The sequence below is a fragment of the Zalophus californianus genome, chromosome 7 (genome assembly GCF_009762305.2).
Source record: "Zalophus californianus isolate mZalCal1 chromosome 7, mZalCal1.pri.v2, whole genome shotgun sequence".
Lineage (NCBI taxonomy): Eukaryota > Metazoa > Chordata > Mammalia > Carnivora > Otariidae > Zalophus > Zalophus californianus.
The window spans coordinates 24,815,457-24,834,756 of NC_045601.1; the positions used below are offsets into that span (position 1 = coordinate 24,815,457).

At 35.3% G+C, this 19,300-nt stretch overlaps 1 protein-coding gene across 1 annotated transcript; it reads left to right on the forward strand.

Moving 5' to 3' along the window:
• Positions 1-1,389: 1,389 nt before the first annotated feature.
• On the forward strand, positions 1,390-2,468 carry LOC113927593 (ribonuclease P protein subunit p40-like). The gene is given in 3 exon segments (XM_027603531.2): positions 1,390-1,822; positions 1,949-2,326; positions 2,329-2,468. Coding segments are annotated over 3 exon segments (951 nt in total).
• The last annotated feature ends 16,832 nt before the right edge of the window (positions 2,469-19,300 follow it).

Genomic DNA, 19,300 nt, shown 5'->3' on the forward strand with positions numbered 1-19,300 from the left:
CAAGTCAGGAAACGACAGATGTTGGCAGGGATGCGGAGTAAGGGGAACCCTCCTACACTGTTGGTGGGAATGCAAGCTTGTGCAACCACTGCATATTTTTTATCTATAGGTTCTCTTCTATCTCTCTGTTACTTTGTTATTTAGTAAAGACTGGGGTTGTTTTGTCCTGCAGAGTCTCCCAGTTAACACAGTTCGACATCTACTATAGTCCCTGTAAACTGCAGTTATATCTAGAGGATTTATCAGGTTGAAGTTTTGTTCTGCTTTTTGTTTTTTTTAATAAGAATTTTTTTAAGTCCTTTTGCATTCTCCATCAGGCGGCACATAATATCTAGTTATCTGGTTATCAACAAGTGATAGTCATTGCCTAGATAACCAACGCATTAGTGCTTTGAAAGTAGCCCTATAAAATTCTATCATTCTTCATCAATTATTAGCAGAACATTTTTCTAATCTAAAACTTCCATCATTAACTATTTGGTTACCCTTAGATATAGTTTGTACAGAAAATGCAGGATGTATACTTGATTCTTTCCCTTTATTTCCCTGTTTTTGTTTTTGTTTTTAAGTGTTGTTTCCCTAACATCCTAATGTGACTGTTCCCAGTATCTACTGTTGTGGCTTAAAAAAGAAAAAAAAAGAAAAAAAGAGAAACAAAAAGAAAGAAAGAAGAGAAAGAAAGAAGAAAGAAAGAAAGAAAGAAAGAAAGAAAGAAAGAAAGAAAGAAAGAAAGAAAGAAAGAAAGAAAGAGAGAGAGAGAGAGAGAAAGAAAGAAAGAAAGAAAGAAAGAAAGAAAGAAAGAAAGAAAGAAAGAAAGAAAGAAAGAAAGAAAGGAAGGAAGGAAGGAAGGAAGGAAGGAAGGAAGGAAGGAAGGAAGGAAGGAAGAAAGAAAGAAAGAAAGAGAAAGAAAGAAAAAAAAAAACAAATCTTGGTGGCTTAAAACTGTGGCAATCATTTGTTTACCTCTCATCTTTCCATGAATCATTAATTAGGGAAGGGTCAGCTGAGGAATTCTGGTGTTTGAGATCTCTCATCTGGTGTTCCAGCTCTCTAATGTTGTTGTAGTCAAGACAGTGGCTAAACCTGGTACAGCAGAAAACTAAGTATTTGGGGATTGGTCAGGCACCTCCCTCTGTGCATGAAGAATTAGGCCTGTCTATGTGATATTTCCATATGGACTAATTTGGATTTTCTAACAACATGTCAGCCTATAGACTGAATGTTTGTGTCCCCCTGAAATTTAGATGTTAAAACCTAATCCCCAATGTGATGGTATTTAGAGTTGGAGCCTTTAGGAAATGATTAGGTGATGAGAGCAGAGCATTCATGAATAGAATTCAGTGCTCTTATAAAAGATACCTCAGAGAGGGGGCCAGAGCCAGGGAGAGCATGGCCACCCTGCATCGGCTGCGGGAGGTTCCCCGGCACTTGCTGGTCTGCAAGAAATCCAACTACGGCCACGACAAGTCGCGCCACTGGCATTTTGTGGAGACGCACTATCACAACTACAGGGTTTCATTTCTGATTCCTGAATGTGGGATTCTGTCAAAAGAACTGAAAAACCTGGTCATGGAAACTGGACCCTATTACTTGGTGAAGAACTTACCTCTTCATGAGTTAATTACACACGAATTCATCAACACTGTTGTGAAGAAAGGTTGGTGCTGTGCACTAACATACAATAAAAATATCGATGAAGATAATACTGTGGCCCTGCTGCCAGACGGGAAATTAATTTTATCACTGGATAAGGATACTTATGAAGAAACTGGTCTTCAAGTTCATTCATCTCAGTATTCTGGCAGAAAAATCATGAAATTTATTGTTTCCATTGATTTGATGGATTTATCCTTTAACCTGAATTCTAAGAAATATGAAAGAATATCTTGGTCCTTCAAAGAAAAAAAGCCATTGAAATTTGGTTTTCTTTTGGCTTGGCATCATACAGGTGCAGAAGAATCCATAGTGATGTCATACTTTTCCAATTACCGAATTCAGGAGCATCAGCCAAAAATAGCCCTGAGCACAGGGACCGAGCGGCAGTGCCCCGTGCTGCAGAGCAGCGCCCGCTGGGGGGCGCCAGAGGCGGCCTGCAGTGCTCCGGAGCTTCTGGACTGGCTGGGCGCCATCTTCAGCCACACGGAACTGAATAATGAGCCTAATAACTTCATATCAACCTATTGCTGTCCTCAGCTAAGCACAGTGGTGGCCAAAGCCGATTTGTGTACAATCACTGGTTTCATACTTCCAGAGATCTGTCTCCTCTTGGAACAGCTGTGTCGCTACTTTGATGAGCCCAAGTTAGCTCCTTGGGTTACGTTGTTAGTACAGACAGTCCTGTTTAGTTGAGAGAAAATGAACATGGTTTTCGAAAAGGAGGAGAACATTTATACAACTTCGTGATTTTTAATAATCAGGACTATTGGCTTCAGATGGCTGTTGGGGCGAATGATGACTGTCCACCGTAAAAAATACAAAACTTAAAATAAAAAAAAAGAGAGATAGCTCAGAGAGTTCACCCATTTCTTCTACCAGGTGCAGACACAACACAAAGTCAATTATCTATGAACCAGGAAGCAGGTCTGTCACTCACAGACACTAAATCCGCTGATACCTTGATCTTAGACTTCCTAGCCTCCAGATTTATAAGAAGTAAATTTCTGTTGTTGATAAGCCATCCAGGCTATGATAACAGTCAAAATGTTTACATGGTGACTTACCACTTCTAGAGAAAGTGTTCAAAGAGAAAAAGAGGGGGAGTGCATTGTATTTTGAGGACAACTTGGAAGTTCTGTAGCTTCAGGTGGGCTCTATTCAGTGAGTAGAGATGGTCAGAAAGCTTCATCTAGTTTCAGTGGGAGGACATATAGACCACACTTCCTAAAGAAGGTTAAGTTGTAAGAAAAGCACGTGGAAGGAGAGACATTGTTGAAATACCTTTAAAATAACATCTACTTTAAAAACATTTAAAGATACACTGTTATGAACTCATGTATGTAAATGTATTTGATGTGTTCTAATCTGTTGCAGTTATAAATCATATTGATGTTCATATTGTTCCATCTTTGGCTTATGTAAGAGATTATTCAAGTTGGCTACAGGTTCTCTATAACATGTCTTAGTTTTCCCTGATAGCTTTTTGTTTTCCCTGCTTTCTCTAATGACAAGGTGTTTTAGGCCTATCTTGTGTAGTTTGTGTCCAATCACTGCTCATTGCTACTCGGTCATTTCTCAACACTTTTTTTTTTTCATGGCCACAACTAGAAAATATTTTTCCTCTTTTTTTTTTAAAAAAAAAGAAAATAAATTAGAGGTTCATACTTCTGCACTCAGTACAAATTAAAGATGACAGATATTTTACCTAACTCATCAATCTTATATCTCTGCAGCCCTTCTCCCATTCATAAACCCTAGTTCTTAATGAGATGAGTATAATTACTTATTTGCTTTCCCATAATGCATACTCAATCTCTTTATTCTCAGAATGAAAATATAGATACTAACATCAACTGTGATTACTGAAAACAGATAAAAATTTTACATTTTTTGTCCTACAAGTAAATTCTACTTGGAATATCTAATCAAATTATTATATTTTAAGTTATGTGGGACACATTACTGTTTATTTTGCTTTCAGTTTTAATTTTAATTTTATTTTTATACCTGTAAAACATTTTTATAACTCCAAAGAATATAAAATTATATTATGCATATTGTTAGCTACTATCTCTGTCTTTACTATCTCTCTTCCACTTATAATTTTTTAAATGTTATAGTTTATTCTGCCATCTTTATCATTTAAGTAAACACACATACACACTAATTCACAACCCCTTATAAACATATTTGACAATATATTATGGAGAGCTAATAAATGATAGTTGTAGGAAAATTCATCCTTTCTAATTTCAACTGCATAGAACTTCATTGTATAGATGTTACTGAGTTTATTCATTGAGTTTTCAGTTAGTGGTCATTGTGTTATTTATAGCCTTTCGTTACGAAACATAGTGCTACAATAAATAATAGTTTCTCATATTATATTGAGAATGCATAAGGTTTTTATCTTATATTTTCTCTAAAACTAATCTTACTTTGATAATCCTCATAAACATAACTAAAACTCTAAATATTTGGGCTAAAGAAAACACATTGTGAATTTTACAGTAAACTTAATATTTTAGATTCTACCTGAATATCTATTTTTGTGCAAAAGCATAAGCAAAAGAAAAATTTGTACAGGTGAAAAGGACACCAAAATGTGTAATCAAGTTCCTGTTCCAAGGTGGGTATATCTGAAGAAGGGAAACTTCTAGACAGAGGTTGCACTAGGCCTTTTGTTGTGTGATGTATCACATTACAACTTCATTTGTACTATGATATCTATCTACACCAAAGGGTTTCAGAGGTTCCTGTATTTATCAGATGCCTGGATTCTTTTGAATTGTCCTAGTCTTTCCTAATGCTAAACCAAAGCCAGGACAATAGCCTGCTAGAATAGATTTACTAGCACCAAGAGTCCCCTAACGATATCCATTCTATTGAGACACAGTAAAAAAAAAAAATCACTTGTCATACCAAGCACCAAGTCAAATTTGAAGCAAAAACTAAACTTAACTCATACTCAGACCAAAAGAGTCAGTTATTAGAACTATCTAACAAAGATTTTAAAGCAACCACTGTAGTATTGCTTCAATAATCATTGTGAATTTCCTTGAAGCAAATGAAAAAAATACAAAGTCTCAGTAAGGAGATAAAAGTCACAAAGAACCAAATAGAAATTATGGAACTGAAAAATATAATAACAGGGAAAAAAAAAGAAAATAAACAAAAAACTTCCTATATGACCACCATAATAGAGTGGAGATTATGTAAGATAAAATCACTGAACTTGAGAACAGATCAATAAAATTCACTCAGAACAATACAGAGAAAATAGACTTTAAAAATGATGAGGAGTCTTGGGATCTTTGTAACAATAATAAAAGATTTAAAATGCGTACCATCGGAGTTCCAACATAGAGGAGAAAGAATGTGCGGCTAAAAAAATATTAAAAGAAATAGTGGCTGAAAACTTTGCAAATATGACAGAGGAAATGTACCTACAGATTCAAAAAGCTGAGAAAACTCTAAATATGATACAACCAAAGAAACCCAAGCCAGCTCATCATAATTAAACTTCTAAAAACTAAAGACAAAGAAAAAAATCTTATAAGCAACCACAGAGCACATTACCTGCAGGGGAATACTGATTTGAATGGCAATGGATTTCTCATTTGAAGCAGTAGAGGCCAGAAGGAAGGGGCACCACAATTTTCAAGTGTTGAAGGAAAAGATCTATCAAACATGAATTCTGTGTCTAGCAAAAATATCCTTCAAGAATTAAAGGGAAATCAAGGCATATTCAGACAAAGGGAAACTAAAGCCTGCTCTTTAGAAAAAAAAAATGTCTAAAGCACACTTTCAAAATAGAAAGAAAACAAAAACAGAAGAAACTTGGAACTTTAGAAGAAAAGAACAGAATGTTTTCAAATAGGAATATGTATATTAGAAGATCCTTATTTCTCATGTGCTTCTTAAATCATGTTTGATGATTGAGATAAAAATGATATCATATGATATGACGTTCAAAGTATATAGAGGAAATTCTCAAGATAATTATATTTAAAAGGGGGGGAGAAACTTAAATGAAAATAAAGTTTTAATACTTTATTCAAAGTAGTTAGACAGCAATATTAGAAGTTTGTGTTAAGTTACATATATAAATTACAATACCTAGTGTTGGGACTGGATGTGTCTAGTCAAAACTGAAAATCTACCCCTCAGTGTGACAGTAATAGAAGTTGAGGCCTTTGGGAAGTTATTCGGATTAGATGAGGCCATATAGACAGAGCCCTCATGAATGAAATCAGTACCCTTATAAAAGTTATGAGAATGCTTGTCTTCTCTGCTCTACTCTCTACCCTGAGAGAATACAATGAAAATTTAACATTCTACATCTCAGAAGATCCTCACCAGAACTGACCATGATAGCACCCTGATCTGAGAATTCTAGCCTCCAGAACTGTGAGAACTAAATTTCTGTTGTTCATAAGCTACCTAGTCTATAGTATTTTGTTATAGTAGTGTATAAGATACACTAAAAGACAAGACTGATAGAGTGGATTGAAAAAATGACGCATTTATAAGCTATCTACAAAAACATAGTTCGTATTTGACGACATAGGTAGGTATAAATTAAAAGAGCAAAAAAATAGTGCTAACTTTTTAATTTTAAACAACAGTAGTAGCTATATAAGTATCAGATAAAGTAGACATCAGACCAAATAAAATTATGAGAGATAAAGGACCTTAATAAATCTTTCAAGAAGATATAAGGATCCTAAATGTGTATGCATTAAACAACAGAATTCATGAAAATAAAATATATGAAATATAAACTGATAGAAATTAAAATAGAATAGTCATATCTATGATCACAAGAGAATTTAATATCCTGTTCTCAGCATTTGATAGAATAACTTGACAGAAAATTAGCACATAAATGGAAGAAATGAACATCATCCAACAACAGAATTTAATTGACAATTATAGAACACTCCATGCAACAGCAGTAGAAAACACATTCTTTTCAAACATCTATGCGACATTTACCAAAATAGACTATATTCTAGGTCATAAAAAAACCTCTACAAATTTGAAAGAATTAAAATCATATAGAGTAAATTTTCTGAAAATACTAAGTATGCTAGTATGCTAGAGATCAATAAGAAAGCCCTCAAACAATTGGATATTAAATAGCACACTTCTAAACAACCCATGGGTCAAAGAGGAAGTCTCAAAGATCGTTTTTAAAATATGTAGATGCAAACACATATCTATATGCAACATATCAAAATCTGTGGAATGTAGCTAAAACAATGCTGAGAAGGAAATTTATAGCACTAACTGATCACATTAGAAAAGAAGGAAGATCTTAAATCAATATCTAAACTCTACCTTAGGACAATAGTAAAAGGAGAACAAAGCAAACCCAAATCAAGCAGAAGGAAGAAAATAATAAAGAACAGAAATTAATGAAAACAGGAAAACAAGGGAATAAAACCAAGAGTTGTTTCTTTGAAAACATCAGTAAGATTAATACATCTCCAGCAAGACTAACAGAGTAAAGATGGAAGACACAAATCTCTAAGTTGCTGTTGAACCCAACATACTAGCCATAAACTGGGTATGATATGACCTACCAAACATTAAGTTTGGGCATTAACAGCAAACATTCATCAACACAGCTGGAGGAGCAAGACGGCAGAAGAGTAGGAGACCTGGATTTCATCTGGTCGCAGGAATTCAGCTGAATAGGGATCAAACCATTCTGAACACCTACGAACTCAACAGGAGATCAAAGAAAAGAATAGCAGCAACTCTCTGAACAGAAAGGCGACCATTTTCTGGAAGGTAGGACGTGCAGAAAAGTGAATCCAAGGTGATATTTGGGAGGATAGACGGCAGGGGAGGGGGCCTCTGTTGGCTGCTTCTGGCAAGTGATAGAGCAGTGGAGCACAAAATCGGAACTTTTAGAAGTCAGCTCCGCTGAGGGACATCGCTCCAGTGGCTAAGCGGGGGGTGGAACCCTCGTGGGACAGTGTGGTCTCAGGACCCTTGGGGTCACAGAAAGACCAGGGGTGCCTGAGTGCGGCAGAGCTCCTGGGTATCAGAGCGGGGAAGCCGGCGGCAGAGACGGAGCTGAGGTGCAGGCTCTCAGCTTGGGATTGCCATAAACTGTGATCGGCAACACAGTCGGGCCACTCCTCCTCTAGCAGGGACCCAACAAGCAGCAGAGCCGGGGAGACTCCCCTTCCTCCCCCGGGAGGAGCGGCGTGGGAGCGCACCACAGGGATCTGCTGGGTTAGGAGACTCCACAACGAGTCGGGTGCCAAAGATAGAAATGCTTGATCACGGGCGGGGTGAGCATGGAGTGTAGCCAGAGACCAGGGAGACAGGAATGATTGACTACGTTTCTCTGGGGGCACACTGAGGAGTGGGGCCCCGTGTTCTTGGCTCCTCCGGGGCGGACACTGGGAGGCCTCCATTTTCACTCTCGTCCTCCAAAGCTGTACGGAAAGCTTGCGGGGAACAAAAGCCCCCGAGAACAATCCTGAGCAGATTACTTAGCTTGGACCAACAAGGGCGGGGCAATTCTGCCTCCAGCAAAGACATTTAGGAACCATAGTGACAGGCCCCTCCCCTAGAAGATCAACAAGAACAGCCAGCCAAGACCAAGTTTACCGATTAATGAGAACAAGGAAACTCCAGCACTAGGGGAATACTGCACATAGAATTCATGGCTTTTTTTACCATGATTCTTTAGTCTTTCAAAGTTAATTTTTTTAACTGCCTTTTTTTTTGAATTTTTCTTTTTCCCTTTTTCAACCAAAATCTTATCAATCCCTTTTTTAAAAAAAACATTTTTATTTTTCATTTTTAGAGTCATATTCTATCCCTTCATAGTAGTTACCCTTATTTTTGGCATATATATATATAAGTTGTTCTCTCTTTAAAATTTTGAGATACACTTTCTTCTAACATATCAAAATATACCCTAAATCTCTAGTGTATGGCTTTGTTCTAGTCTCCTGCCTGATCACATTCTCTCCCGCCCTTTTTAATTTCTTTCTTTCTTTCTTCTTTTTTAAAATCCTCTTCTTTCTTTTTTCAAACAACTTCTTATCTTATCAATTCCTTTTATAAATTTTTTATAATTTTTATCTTTACAGTCATCTTCCATCCCTTCATTGTATCAACCCTTATTTTGTACATATATAAGTCTTTCTTTCTTTAAAATTTTGGGAAGCACTTTCTTCTAACAGACCAAAATACACCCAAAATCTAGTGTGTGGCACTGATCTATGCACCAGCCTGATCGTATTTGATCATATTCTGTTTTTTTTTGTTTTGTTCTCTTTTTGTTTGTTTTTATCTTTTTCTTTTTTCTTTCTTTCCCTTTCTTTTCCCCTGGTTTCAGGTCTTTTCTGAATTGTTTAGAGTATATTTTCTGGGGACGTTGTTACCCTGTTAGCATTTTGTTCTCTCATTCATCTATTCTCCTCTGGACAAAAAGACAAGATGGAAAAAAATCACCTCAACAAAAAAAACAATAGGTAGTACCATCTGCCAGGGACCTACTCAATACAGACATTAGTACGATGTTGGACCAAGAGTTCAGAATCATGATTTTAAAGATACTAGCTGGGCTTGAAAAAAGCATGGAAGTTATTAGAGAAACCCTTTCTGGAGAAATAAAAGAACTAAAATCTAACCAAGTTGAAATCAAAAAGGCTATTAATGAGGTGCAATCAAAAATGGGGGCACTAACTGCTAGGATAAATGAGGCAGAAGAGAGAATAGCGATATAGAAGACCAAATATGGAAAATAAAGAAGCTGAGAAAGAGAGATAAACAATTACTGGATCATGAGGGCAGAATTAAAGAGATAAGCGATACCATAAGACAAAACAACATTAGAATAATTGGGATCCCAGAAGAAGAAGAAAGAGAGAGAGGGGCAGAATGTATATTGGAGCAAATTATAACAGAACTTCCCTAATGTGGGGAAGGAAACAGGCATCAAAATCCAGGAGGCACAGAGAACCCCTCTCAAAATCAATAAAAATAGGTCAACACCCTGACATCTAATAGTAAAACTTATGAGTCTCAGAGACAAAGAGAAAATCCTGAAAGCAGCTCTGGAGAAGCGATATGTAACCTATAATGGTAGAAACATTAGATTGGCAACAGACCTATCCACAGAGACCTGGCAGGCCAGAAAGGACTGGCACGATATATTCAGAGCAATAAATGAGAAAAATATGTAGCCAAGAATACTATATCCAGCTAGGCTGTCATTGAAAATAGAAGGAGAGATAAAACGCTTCCAGGACAAACAAAAACTAAAGGAATTTGTGAACACCAAACCAGCCCTACAAGAAATATTGAAACGGGTCTTCTAAGCAAAGAGAGAGCCTAGAAGCAGCATAGACCAGAAAGGAACACAGACAATATACAGTAACAGTCACCTTACAGGCAATACAATGGCACTAAATTCATATCTTTCAATAGTTACCCTGAATGTAAATGGGCTAAATGCTCCCAGCAAAAGACAAAGGCTATCAGATTGGATAAAAACAAGACCCATCCATATGCTGTCTGCCAGAGACTCATTTTAGACCCAAAGACACCCCCAGATTGAAAGTGAGGGGGTGGAAAACCATTTACCATGCTAATGGACACCAAAAGAGAGCTGGGGTGGCAATCCTTATATCAGACAATTAGATTTTAAAACAAAGACTGGAAGAAATGGATGCATTCCTAGAGTTGTATCAACTACCAAAACTGAACCAGGAAGAAATAGAAAACCTAAACAGACCTATAACCAGTAAGAAAATTGAAGCAGTCATCAAAAATCTCCCAACAAACAAAAGCCCAGGGCCAGATGGTTTCCAAGGGGAATTCTACCAAACATTTAAAGAAGAATTAACATCTATTCTCCTGAAACTATTCCAAAAATAGAAACGGAAGGAATACTTCCAAACTCGTTTTTTGAGGCCACCATTACCTTGATCCCCAAACCAGACAAAGACCTCATCAAAAAGGAGAATTACAGACCAATATCCCTGATGAACATGGATGCAAAAATTCTCACCAAAATACTAGCCATAGGATCCAACAGTACATTAAAAGGATTATTCACCATGACCAAGTGGGATTTATCCCTGGGCTGCAAGGTTGGTTCAACACCCACATATCAATCAACGTGATAGAATACATTAACAAAAGAAAGAACAAGAATCATATGATCCTCTCAATAATGCAGAAAAAGCATTTGACAAAGTACATCATCCTTTCTTGATCAAAACTCTTCAGAGTATAGGGATAGAGGGCACATACTTCAATATCATAAAAGCCATCTATAAAAAACCTACAGCGAATATCATTCTCACTGGGGAAAAACTGAGACCTTTCCCCCTGAGGTCAGGAACGCAGCAGGGATGTCCACTATCACCACTGCTATTCAACATAGTATTAGAAGTCCTAGCCACAGCAATCAGACAACAAAAAGAAATCAAAAGCATTCAAATTGGCAAAGAAGAAGTCAAACTCCCACTGTTTGCAGATGATATGATACTTTATGTGAAAACCCAAAAGACTCCACACAAACTGCTAGAACTCATACAGGAATTCAGTAAAGTGGCAGGATATAAAAATCAATGCACAGAAATCAGTGGCATTCCTATACACCAACAAGACAGAAGAGAGAGAAATTAAGGAGTCGATCCCATTTACAATTGCACCCAAAACCATTAGATACCTAGGAATAAATCTAACCAAAGGGGCAACGGATCTGTACTCAGAAAACTATAAAATACTCATGAAAGATATTGAGGAAGACACAAAGAAAGGGAAAAACGTTCCATGCTCATGGATTGGAAGAAGAAATATTGTGAGGATGTCAATGCTCCCTAGAGCAATCTACACATTCAAAGCAATCCCCATCAAAATACCATCCACCCTTTTCAAAGAAATGGAACAAATAATCCTAAAATTTGTATGGAACCAGAAAAGACCCTGAATAGCCAGAGGAATGTGGAAAAAGAAAAGCAAAGCTGGTGGCATCACAATTCCAGACTTCCAGCTCTATTACAAAGCTGTCATCATCAAGACAGTATGGTACTGGCACAAAAACAGACACATAGATCAATGGAACAGAATAGAGAGCCCAGGAATGGACCCTCAACCCTATGGTCAACTCATCCTTGACAAAGCAGGAAAGAATGTCCAATGGAAAAAAGTCTCTTCAACAAATGGTGTTGGGAAAATTGGACAGCCATATGCAGAAGAATGAAACTGGACCATTTCTTTACACCACACACAAAAAATAGACTCCAAATGGTTGAAAGACCTAAATGTCAGACAGGAGTCCATCAAAATCCTAAAGGAGAACACAGGCAGCAAACTCTTTGACCTCTGCCGCAGCAACTTCTTCCTAGAAATATCACCAAAGGCAAGGGAAGCAAGGGCAAAAATGAACTATTGGGACTACATCAAGATAAAAAGCAAAAAAAAAAAGATAAAAAGCTTTTGCATAGCAAAAGAAACAGTCAACAAAACCAAAAGACAACCGACAGAATGGGAGAAAATATTTGCAAATGACATATCAGATAAAGGACTAGTATCCAAAATTATAAAGAACTTATCAAACTCAACACCCAAAGAACAAATGATCCAATCAAGAAATGGGCAGAAGACATGAACAGACATTTTTCTAAAGAAGACATCCAAATGGCCAACAGACACATGAAAAAGTGCTCAATATCACTCGGCATTAGGGAAATCCAAATCAAAACCTCAATGAGATACCACCTCACACCAGTCAGAATGGCTAAAATTAACAAGTCAGGAAACGACAGATGTTGGCGGGGATGCAGAGAAAGGGGAACCCTCCTACACTGTTGGTGGGAATGCAAGCTGGTGCAGCCACTCTGGAAAACAGTATGGAGGTTCCTGAAAAAGTTGAAAATAGAGCTACCATATGATCTAGCAGTTGCAGTACTGGGTATTTACCCCACAGATATAAATGTAGGGATTGAAGGGGTACGTGCACCCCGATGTTTATAGCAGCAATGTCCACAATAGCCAAACTGTGGAAAGAGCCAAGATGTCCATTGACAGATGAATGGATAAAGAAGAAGTGGTGTGTGTGTATATATATATATATATATATATATATATATATAATGGAATATTATACAGCCATCAAAAGGAATGAGATCCTGCCATTTGCAACAATGTGGATGGAACTGGAGGATGTTATGCTGAGTGAAATAAGTCAATCAGAGAAAGACAGGTATCATATGACCTCATTGATATGAGGAATTCTTAATCTCAGGAAACAAACTGAGGGTTGCTGGAGTGGGTGGGGGGTGGGAGGGATGGGGTGGCTGGGTGATAGACATTGGGGAGGGTATGTGCTATGATGAGCGCTGTGAATTGTGCAAGACTGTTGAATCACAGATATGTACCTCTGAAACAAATAATGCAATATATGTTAAAAAAAAAAAGAAGAAGAAGAAGAAGATAGCGGGTAGGGAAGAATGAAGGGGGGGAAATTGGATGGGGAGACGAACCATGAGAGACGATGGACTCTGAAAAACAAACTGAGGGTTCTAGAGGGGAGGGGGGTGGGGGATGGGTTAGCCTGGGGATGGGTATTAAAGAGGGCACGTTCTGCGTGGAGCACTGGGTGTTATGCACAAAGAATGAATCACGGAAGACTACATCAAAAACTAATGATGTAATGTATGGTGATTAACATAACAATAAAAAATTAAAGGGAAAAAAATGGGGGCTTTATTGTTTCATAGACTTTATTCCCAAAAGAGAAATGCTTTTAGCAGGGTACAACATGATTCCATTAAATTAAAAGTTGAAACTGCATATGGCTATTTTCTAAAAATTCTGTACCATTTAATCAATAGGAGAGAAGGTGGTTAATCTTTTGCCTAGCATGATTGATTGTATTATGTAAAAATTGGATTACATTTACACAAATGTGAAACCACAAGTAATTTGTAACACAAGAGACCTCTGAGTTGTATCTCAGAATTACTACACTCTGTGATAAACGTCACAAAAGAGTAATTTACTTTTTTCAGAGCTCCTACTCTGTCTGCAGTTTCTTAAAAATAATCAGCCTAACTAATCCTTATGCCAAAGAAGCATATTTTGGGGTGACAAATTTTGTTCCCCTTTACACTTTTTGGAGACTAAAGAACTTAATTTTCCCATAGAGACTTAAAAAAGTAGGAGCTAATCCAAAAATGTATTCATTTTAACTACTTACACTGATGTATTTACTGGATACAAGCTCTGTTTTTTGTAGCTAAAATAATAGCATTGTATATAAAAATACTTCATAACTACGTTAATGTTATAATGTTGAATGTTATATTTATCTAAAACTTAAAGGTGAGAGATTTTTTCTATGAAAAATTACTATACTATTATTTGTACACAGTGTAAAGCAATAACAATTCTTGAAATATTTCCTTCCAACTAATGGTTAAAACAATGTTATTGGTATAGGGGTTTTATTTTTTTTTGTCTTTGTTGTCTTTAATTTCATTTAATAAAACGGATTGTAGAATTCACAGATTTCTTATATGTTATATTTAACTTACTAGTAATAGCTTGAATATAAAAAAGTATTCATCTTGCACAATAAAGTAAAAAAGAATATCAAAAGGATTATTTTACATCTTTTAGAATGTTAAAGACTAGAAAGCTGAATAATGCCTCCTGTTAGCTGGCATATGGAGCTGTAGTAATACTTATGCATTCGTTGTAGGTGTATATACTTATCCAAGCATTGAATGGAGTAATCTAACATTATTTCATCAGGTTATATATATCCACTTGCTATTATACTACAAGTCCACTTTGGAGTACATATCTCAAAGAAAGTCTCACAGGAATTTTTCCAAGGATGTACAGGAAGATACTTCCTTATTGTAGCATTATTTTTAATAGTGGTATGTTGCAGGCAAATTAAGCATTCATTGCTTAAAGAGTGGATAGGTTAAATATAATAAATTCCCACCAAAGAGTACCATTCCTCAGTTAACTAATGTCTCTTAAAGGTATGGTGGTGAATGGAGTAAGTAAGAAAAGTATTAAGATGTATGAAAACAGCATTTATGTAAATTAAAAATATGTATACAGTTTAAATTCATTACAAAAATGAAAAAATCAAGTAGGTACACATTAGAAAGTTCAATTATAGAGAGAAAGGGGTGGGAGTAAATGGAGATAAGTATGTATAAGAAAAAAGAGACCTTGAAGAGACCAATAATTTTAATCTTCCATTACCAAAGAAGTACCATTAAATCAAGCCCCTGTAGTTATAGTCTTATCATCAAAGAAAATATTAAAAATATATATTTAACAACTGATATAGCACAGCTACCAACAAATTAGAAGGTTATCCACATGGGCACCAAATAATCACAAAGAACGTTGTCTATCAAAAGCCATTATAGTCATGGTAATGTGCATTAGCTAAACATCAACCATGCCTATAACTATAAAGTAAATTGAGATACTAAATCAACTACTCCCACAAAGAGAGTATTAGGGCCAGTTGATTAAGAGGTGTGTCCCATTAACATTCAAGTAAAAGAAAATTTCCATCATACAGAAACTTCACAGAAAATAAGAAAAAATAATGTTTATATAGGAGAAAAAAAATTTGGCAATTTTCTCATTGGGATAAATATAAAATATCTTAAATAAAATATTAGCAAATCAAATACAGTGGTGTATAAAAAAGTAAACATATCAGAACCAAGTTGGGTTTCTTAAGTTTGAATTGAAATGTAAAATTAATGTCATTATTTCATTAGCAAATTAGAAAAAATGGAATAATAGGTTAAAAGAGAGTCTAAAACATTTATTATCTACATTAAAAAAATTAACAAAGAAACAAAGAGAACTTGCTTAACCTTGAAATAGATTATATAAAAATGATCAATGGCAAATTCAATATATTTAATTGTAAATGTTGAGAGAATTTCCTTTGTGGCTGAGAAAAGACAAGGAGGCCTTCAATTGGAGGTTTCTGAGTTATAGGATATGTCACCTTAACAAATGCTACCAAATGTTTTTTCAAAGTGGATGCACCAAATCATACTTGCATCAGCTGAATATGAAAGTTTTCATTTCCCTAGATCTCCACCAACATGCAGTATTAACAGTCTTTTTATTTCATCCAGTCTGGTGGTTGTGTGGTGTTATCTCATTTTTTTTAATTTCCATTTCCTTAGTGAATAAGGAGGTAAAATTAATTTTTCCTTCTTAACTAGTTCCTAGCATACACAGAAAGCAGTTTCAAGGGCAAACTGGTGCCATGGTAAAAAATGAAAACACTTAGAGTTTAATAATGTTTATAGTTAGTTTAGTTTTTAGTCTTTTCTATAGTCAAAATAATATACAAAAATACTTGGATTAATTCTGTTTTTATTCATTTGAAACATTTATTTATCCTTAATAGTCTATGCTAAAGATTTTCCTCTTCATCTTTTAATTTTAATTTTTTTTATTTTTGGTAAAATATTAACATGGTTGCAAAAATCAAAGACACACTTAAAAAAAAAAAGATTCAGTAATTTCCTGACCCCTTTAAACTTGTTCCCATCCAACTAATCTCTTTCTGCTCTATGCTTACTATGTTTTCTCTTGCAAAATAAGTAAATTCATGTACATTTTTATAATTTCCCTTCATTCTTACACAAAAGTTACAAAACTAGAGGAATTTTTTTGGAATTACCTTTTTGAAATCACTCCACATAAGTTCACAAAGATCATCCTTCTTGTTTTTATGTCTGCATAGTACATCATTGAGGAAATATACCATACTTTCTTCAAGGAATATTCTATGTCTGAGCATTTAGAGATTTTACTTTTCAATATTTTGCAATTGTAAATAATGCCCCACTGAGTAAATTTGTGCATATGTATTTTCATAGAGGCTAGATTCCTAGAAGCAGGTTACTAGGTAAAGCGATAAACACACGATTCTCTTATATACTGTCGAATTCTTCTCTGTATGGTTATTTCAATTTGCATTCTCATCTGCATTGTTTTGAGTATCTGTTTTTTCACAGCCTTACCAGCAAAATGTTTTCAAAAAGTTATAATTTTGTCAATTTGATAGGAGAGAAATGTTATCTCACTGTAGTTTTGTTTTACATTTCTCATTATGACTGGAGCTGAACATTTTATTTTTATTTAAGAACAATTTTATTATATTTTTAATCATTTTCATGTAATTAGCAATTTTTAAATTAGGTTATTAAAATTTTTTCCTCACTTTTATGACTTCTTTATAAATCTGTCATGCCTTTATCTGTGGTTTATGTTACAAATATTTTCTCCAACTTATTTGACTTTTGATTATATTCATGGTATTTTGTTTTCTGTGCAATCTTAATTGTATATTTAAATTTATCAGTCTTTTCATTTATGTTATTAGGCTTTTAAGTCACAAGTAGTTTTGTTTTGTTTTAATACCCTGTTTGTAGAGGAATTCATCCTGTTTTCTTAAGTAACCATAGAACTTCTATGGTTACTTTCAAGTCTTTGATCCATGTGGGGCTTCCTGTGTATGATGTGATGTATATATCATTTTTTTTTTCAAATGCCCTTCCAGTTTTCCCATCACTATTTATTTAGAAAGTACATATTAACTTCAATGATTGAGATTCCCTTTTAAGTTTTCTATTGAACTTCTATTCTCTTTTACTGATTAATGTACCAACACCAATTTATTTTAGAGAAGCTTTATATAATATTTTAAAATCTAGCAGTGTTAATGTTCTTTCCTTCTCTTCTTCAAAATTCTTGCTGTTCCTGAGAATTTGTTTTTCCAAGCTTATTTTAATATCTCTATAACGTCGTATTTTTACTGAGATTATGCTGAGTGCATAAATCTAGTGTTTAGGGATAATAGATATCTTTATGATGCTGTTTCATTCTACCCAGGAATAAAGGAAGTCTTAATTTGTTCTAGTCTATTTTGTATCTTTCAGGAGTTTTATAGTCATCCTTATGCAGATTTTTCACATTTCTTGTAAATTTATTTATTTTATTTTATTTTATTATGTCATATTAATTACCATACATTAGATCATTAGTTTTTAATGTAGTGTTCCATGATTCATTGTTTAAGTATAACACCCAGTGCTCCATTCAATACCTGCCCTCTTTAATACCCATCACCAGGCTAACACATCCCCCCACACCCCTCCCCTCTAGAACCCTCAGTTTGTTTCTCAGAGTCCATAATCTCTCATGGTTCATCTCCCCCTCCTAGCATTCCTTTGCGCTACTGCATATTTCTCTATATTATATTCTCTACCTCATTATTTATGTGAAGGCTATTGATTTTTATATGTTTATTTTATATTCTGCTACCTTACTAAAATACTTTATTTTTAGAATTATGCTAAGCCATCCATTCCCTGAGACCCTCTAGGTATACCATCACAGCTTCTGCATAGCTGGGAATGTTGATAGCTGGGAGTGTTGACAGGTGATAGCTCCCGGTTGAGTCCTATTCCAGGAATTTTTTCAGCCAAAGAGAGAAGACTGGTTCAAAGTCACATACTCTCTTTGGTGATAACCCATATCCAAAGACTGCTGCATGTTAGTGTATGAAGTCACAGGCACCCTTGCCTGAAGATAGGGCATCTCTGAAGCTCCATCCCAGCTCAAGGACTCATCTCAGCTGAGGACTATGTTGCTTCACTTCCCTCTAACCAATACCATTTCTTGTTCTCCCTGATGAGTGTTGATCCCAAAAATACCCCCCCCAAAGACCATCCTAAATGGAAATCTCCTTATCCATGTCTAATTCCAGGAGAACACAACTGAAGGCAACATTCAAAGACAGGTATTTGGGGATTTTTTTCCCCATTGTTATGGTTCTAACTGATTTCTCCTGCCTTATTATCTAAAATCTGCAGTACAATGTTGAAAAGTAGTGGAGATAGTGAGCACCTTTGCTTTTTTTCCTGATTTTGGTGGACATGCCTTTAAAATTCTCTATAAATGAGATTTTTTTTTTGACTAGGCTATATATTCAGAAAAAGAAAGTATCCATTCATTCTCATTTTACTGAGTATTTTTTTTAATCATTGAAGGATGTGGAATTTTGCTAAAGGTTATTTGCATATCTATGGAAATAATCATATGGTTTTTGCTCTTAGATCTAGTAATGTGGTGAGTGAAGTTACTAGATATCCTAACATTCAACCAGCCTGCATTCTGGGAGTAAAGCCATTTTGAAAATGGTGTATCCTTTTAAAATGTTTTTTGGCTATTTTTGCTTATATTGTATAGCATTTTGTATAGATTTTCATAAATGACATTGCTCTGTGATTTTGTTTTTGTGCTATCTTCATTAAGTTTTAGTACCACTTTTTTTCTAATTTTAAATTCCTAGTATTTTCTATCTTTCTATGCTGAGGATGTAGAATGCATGTTGTGTCTTTTGTTCTTTGGTTGATCTCTATAATTTTTGGATACTATGTGCAGAGATCTGGTTTTGGGCCATTAGCTCAACTATCTGAAAGTCCAAATGTTTTATTTCATGATTTATGATGGTAATATTGATGTTTAACTTGGCTAAAATTCCTAAAAGTGTGTACTTAGGATACGTGCACTTTATTTGCAGTATGTGTGTTGTAGT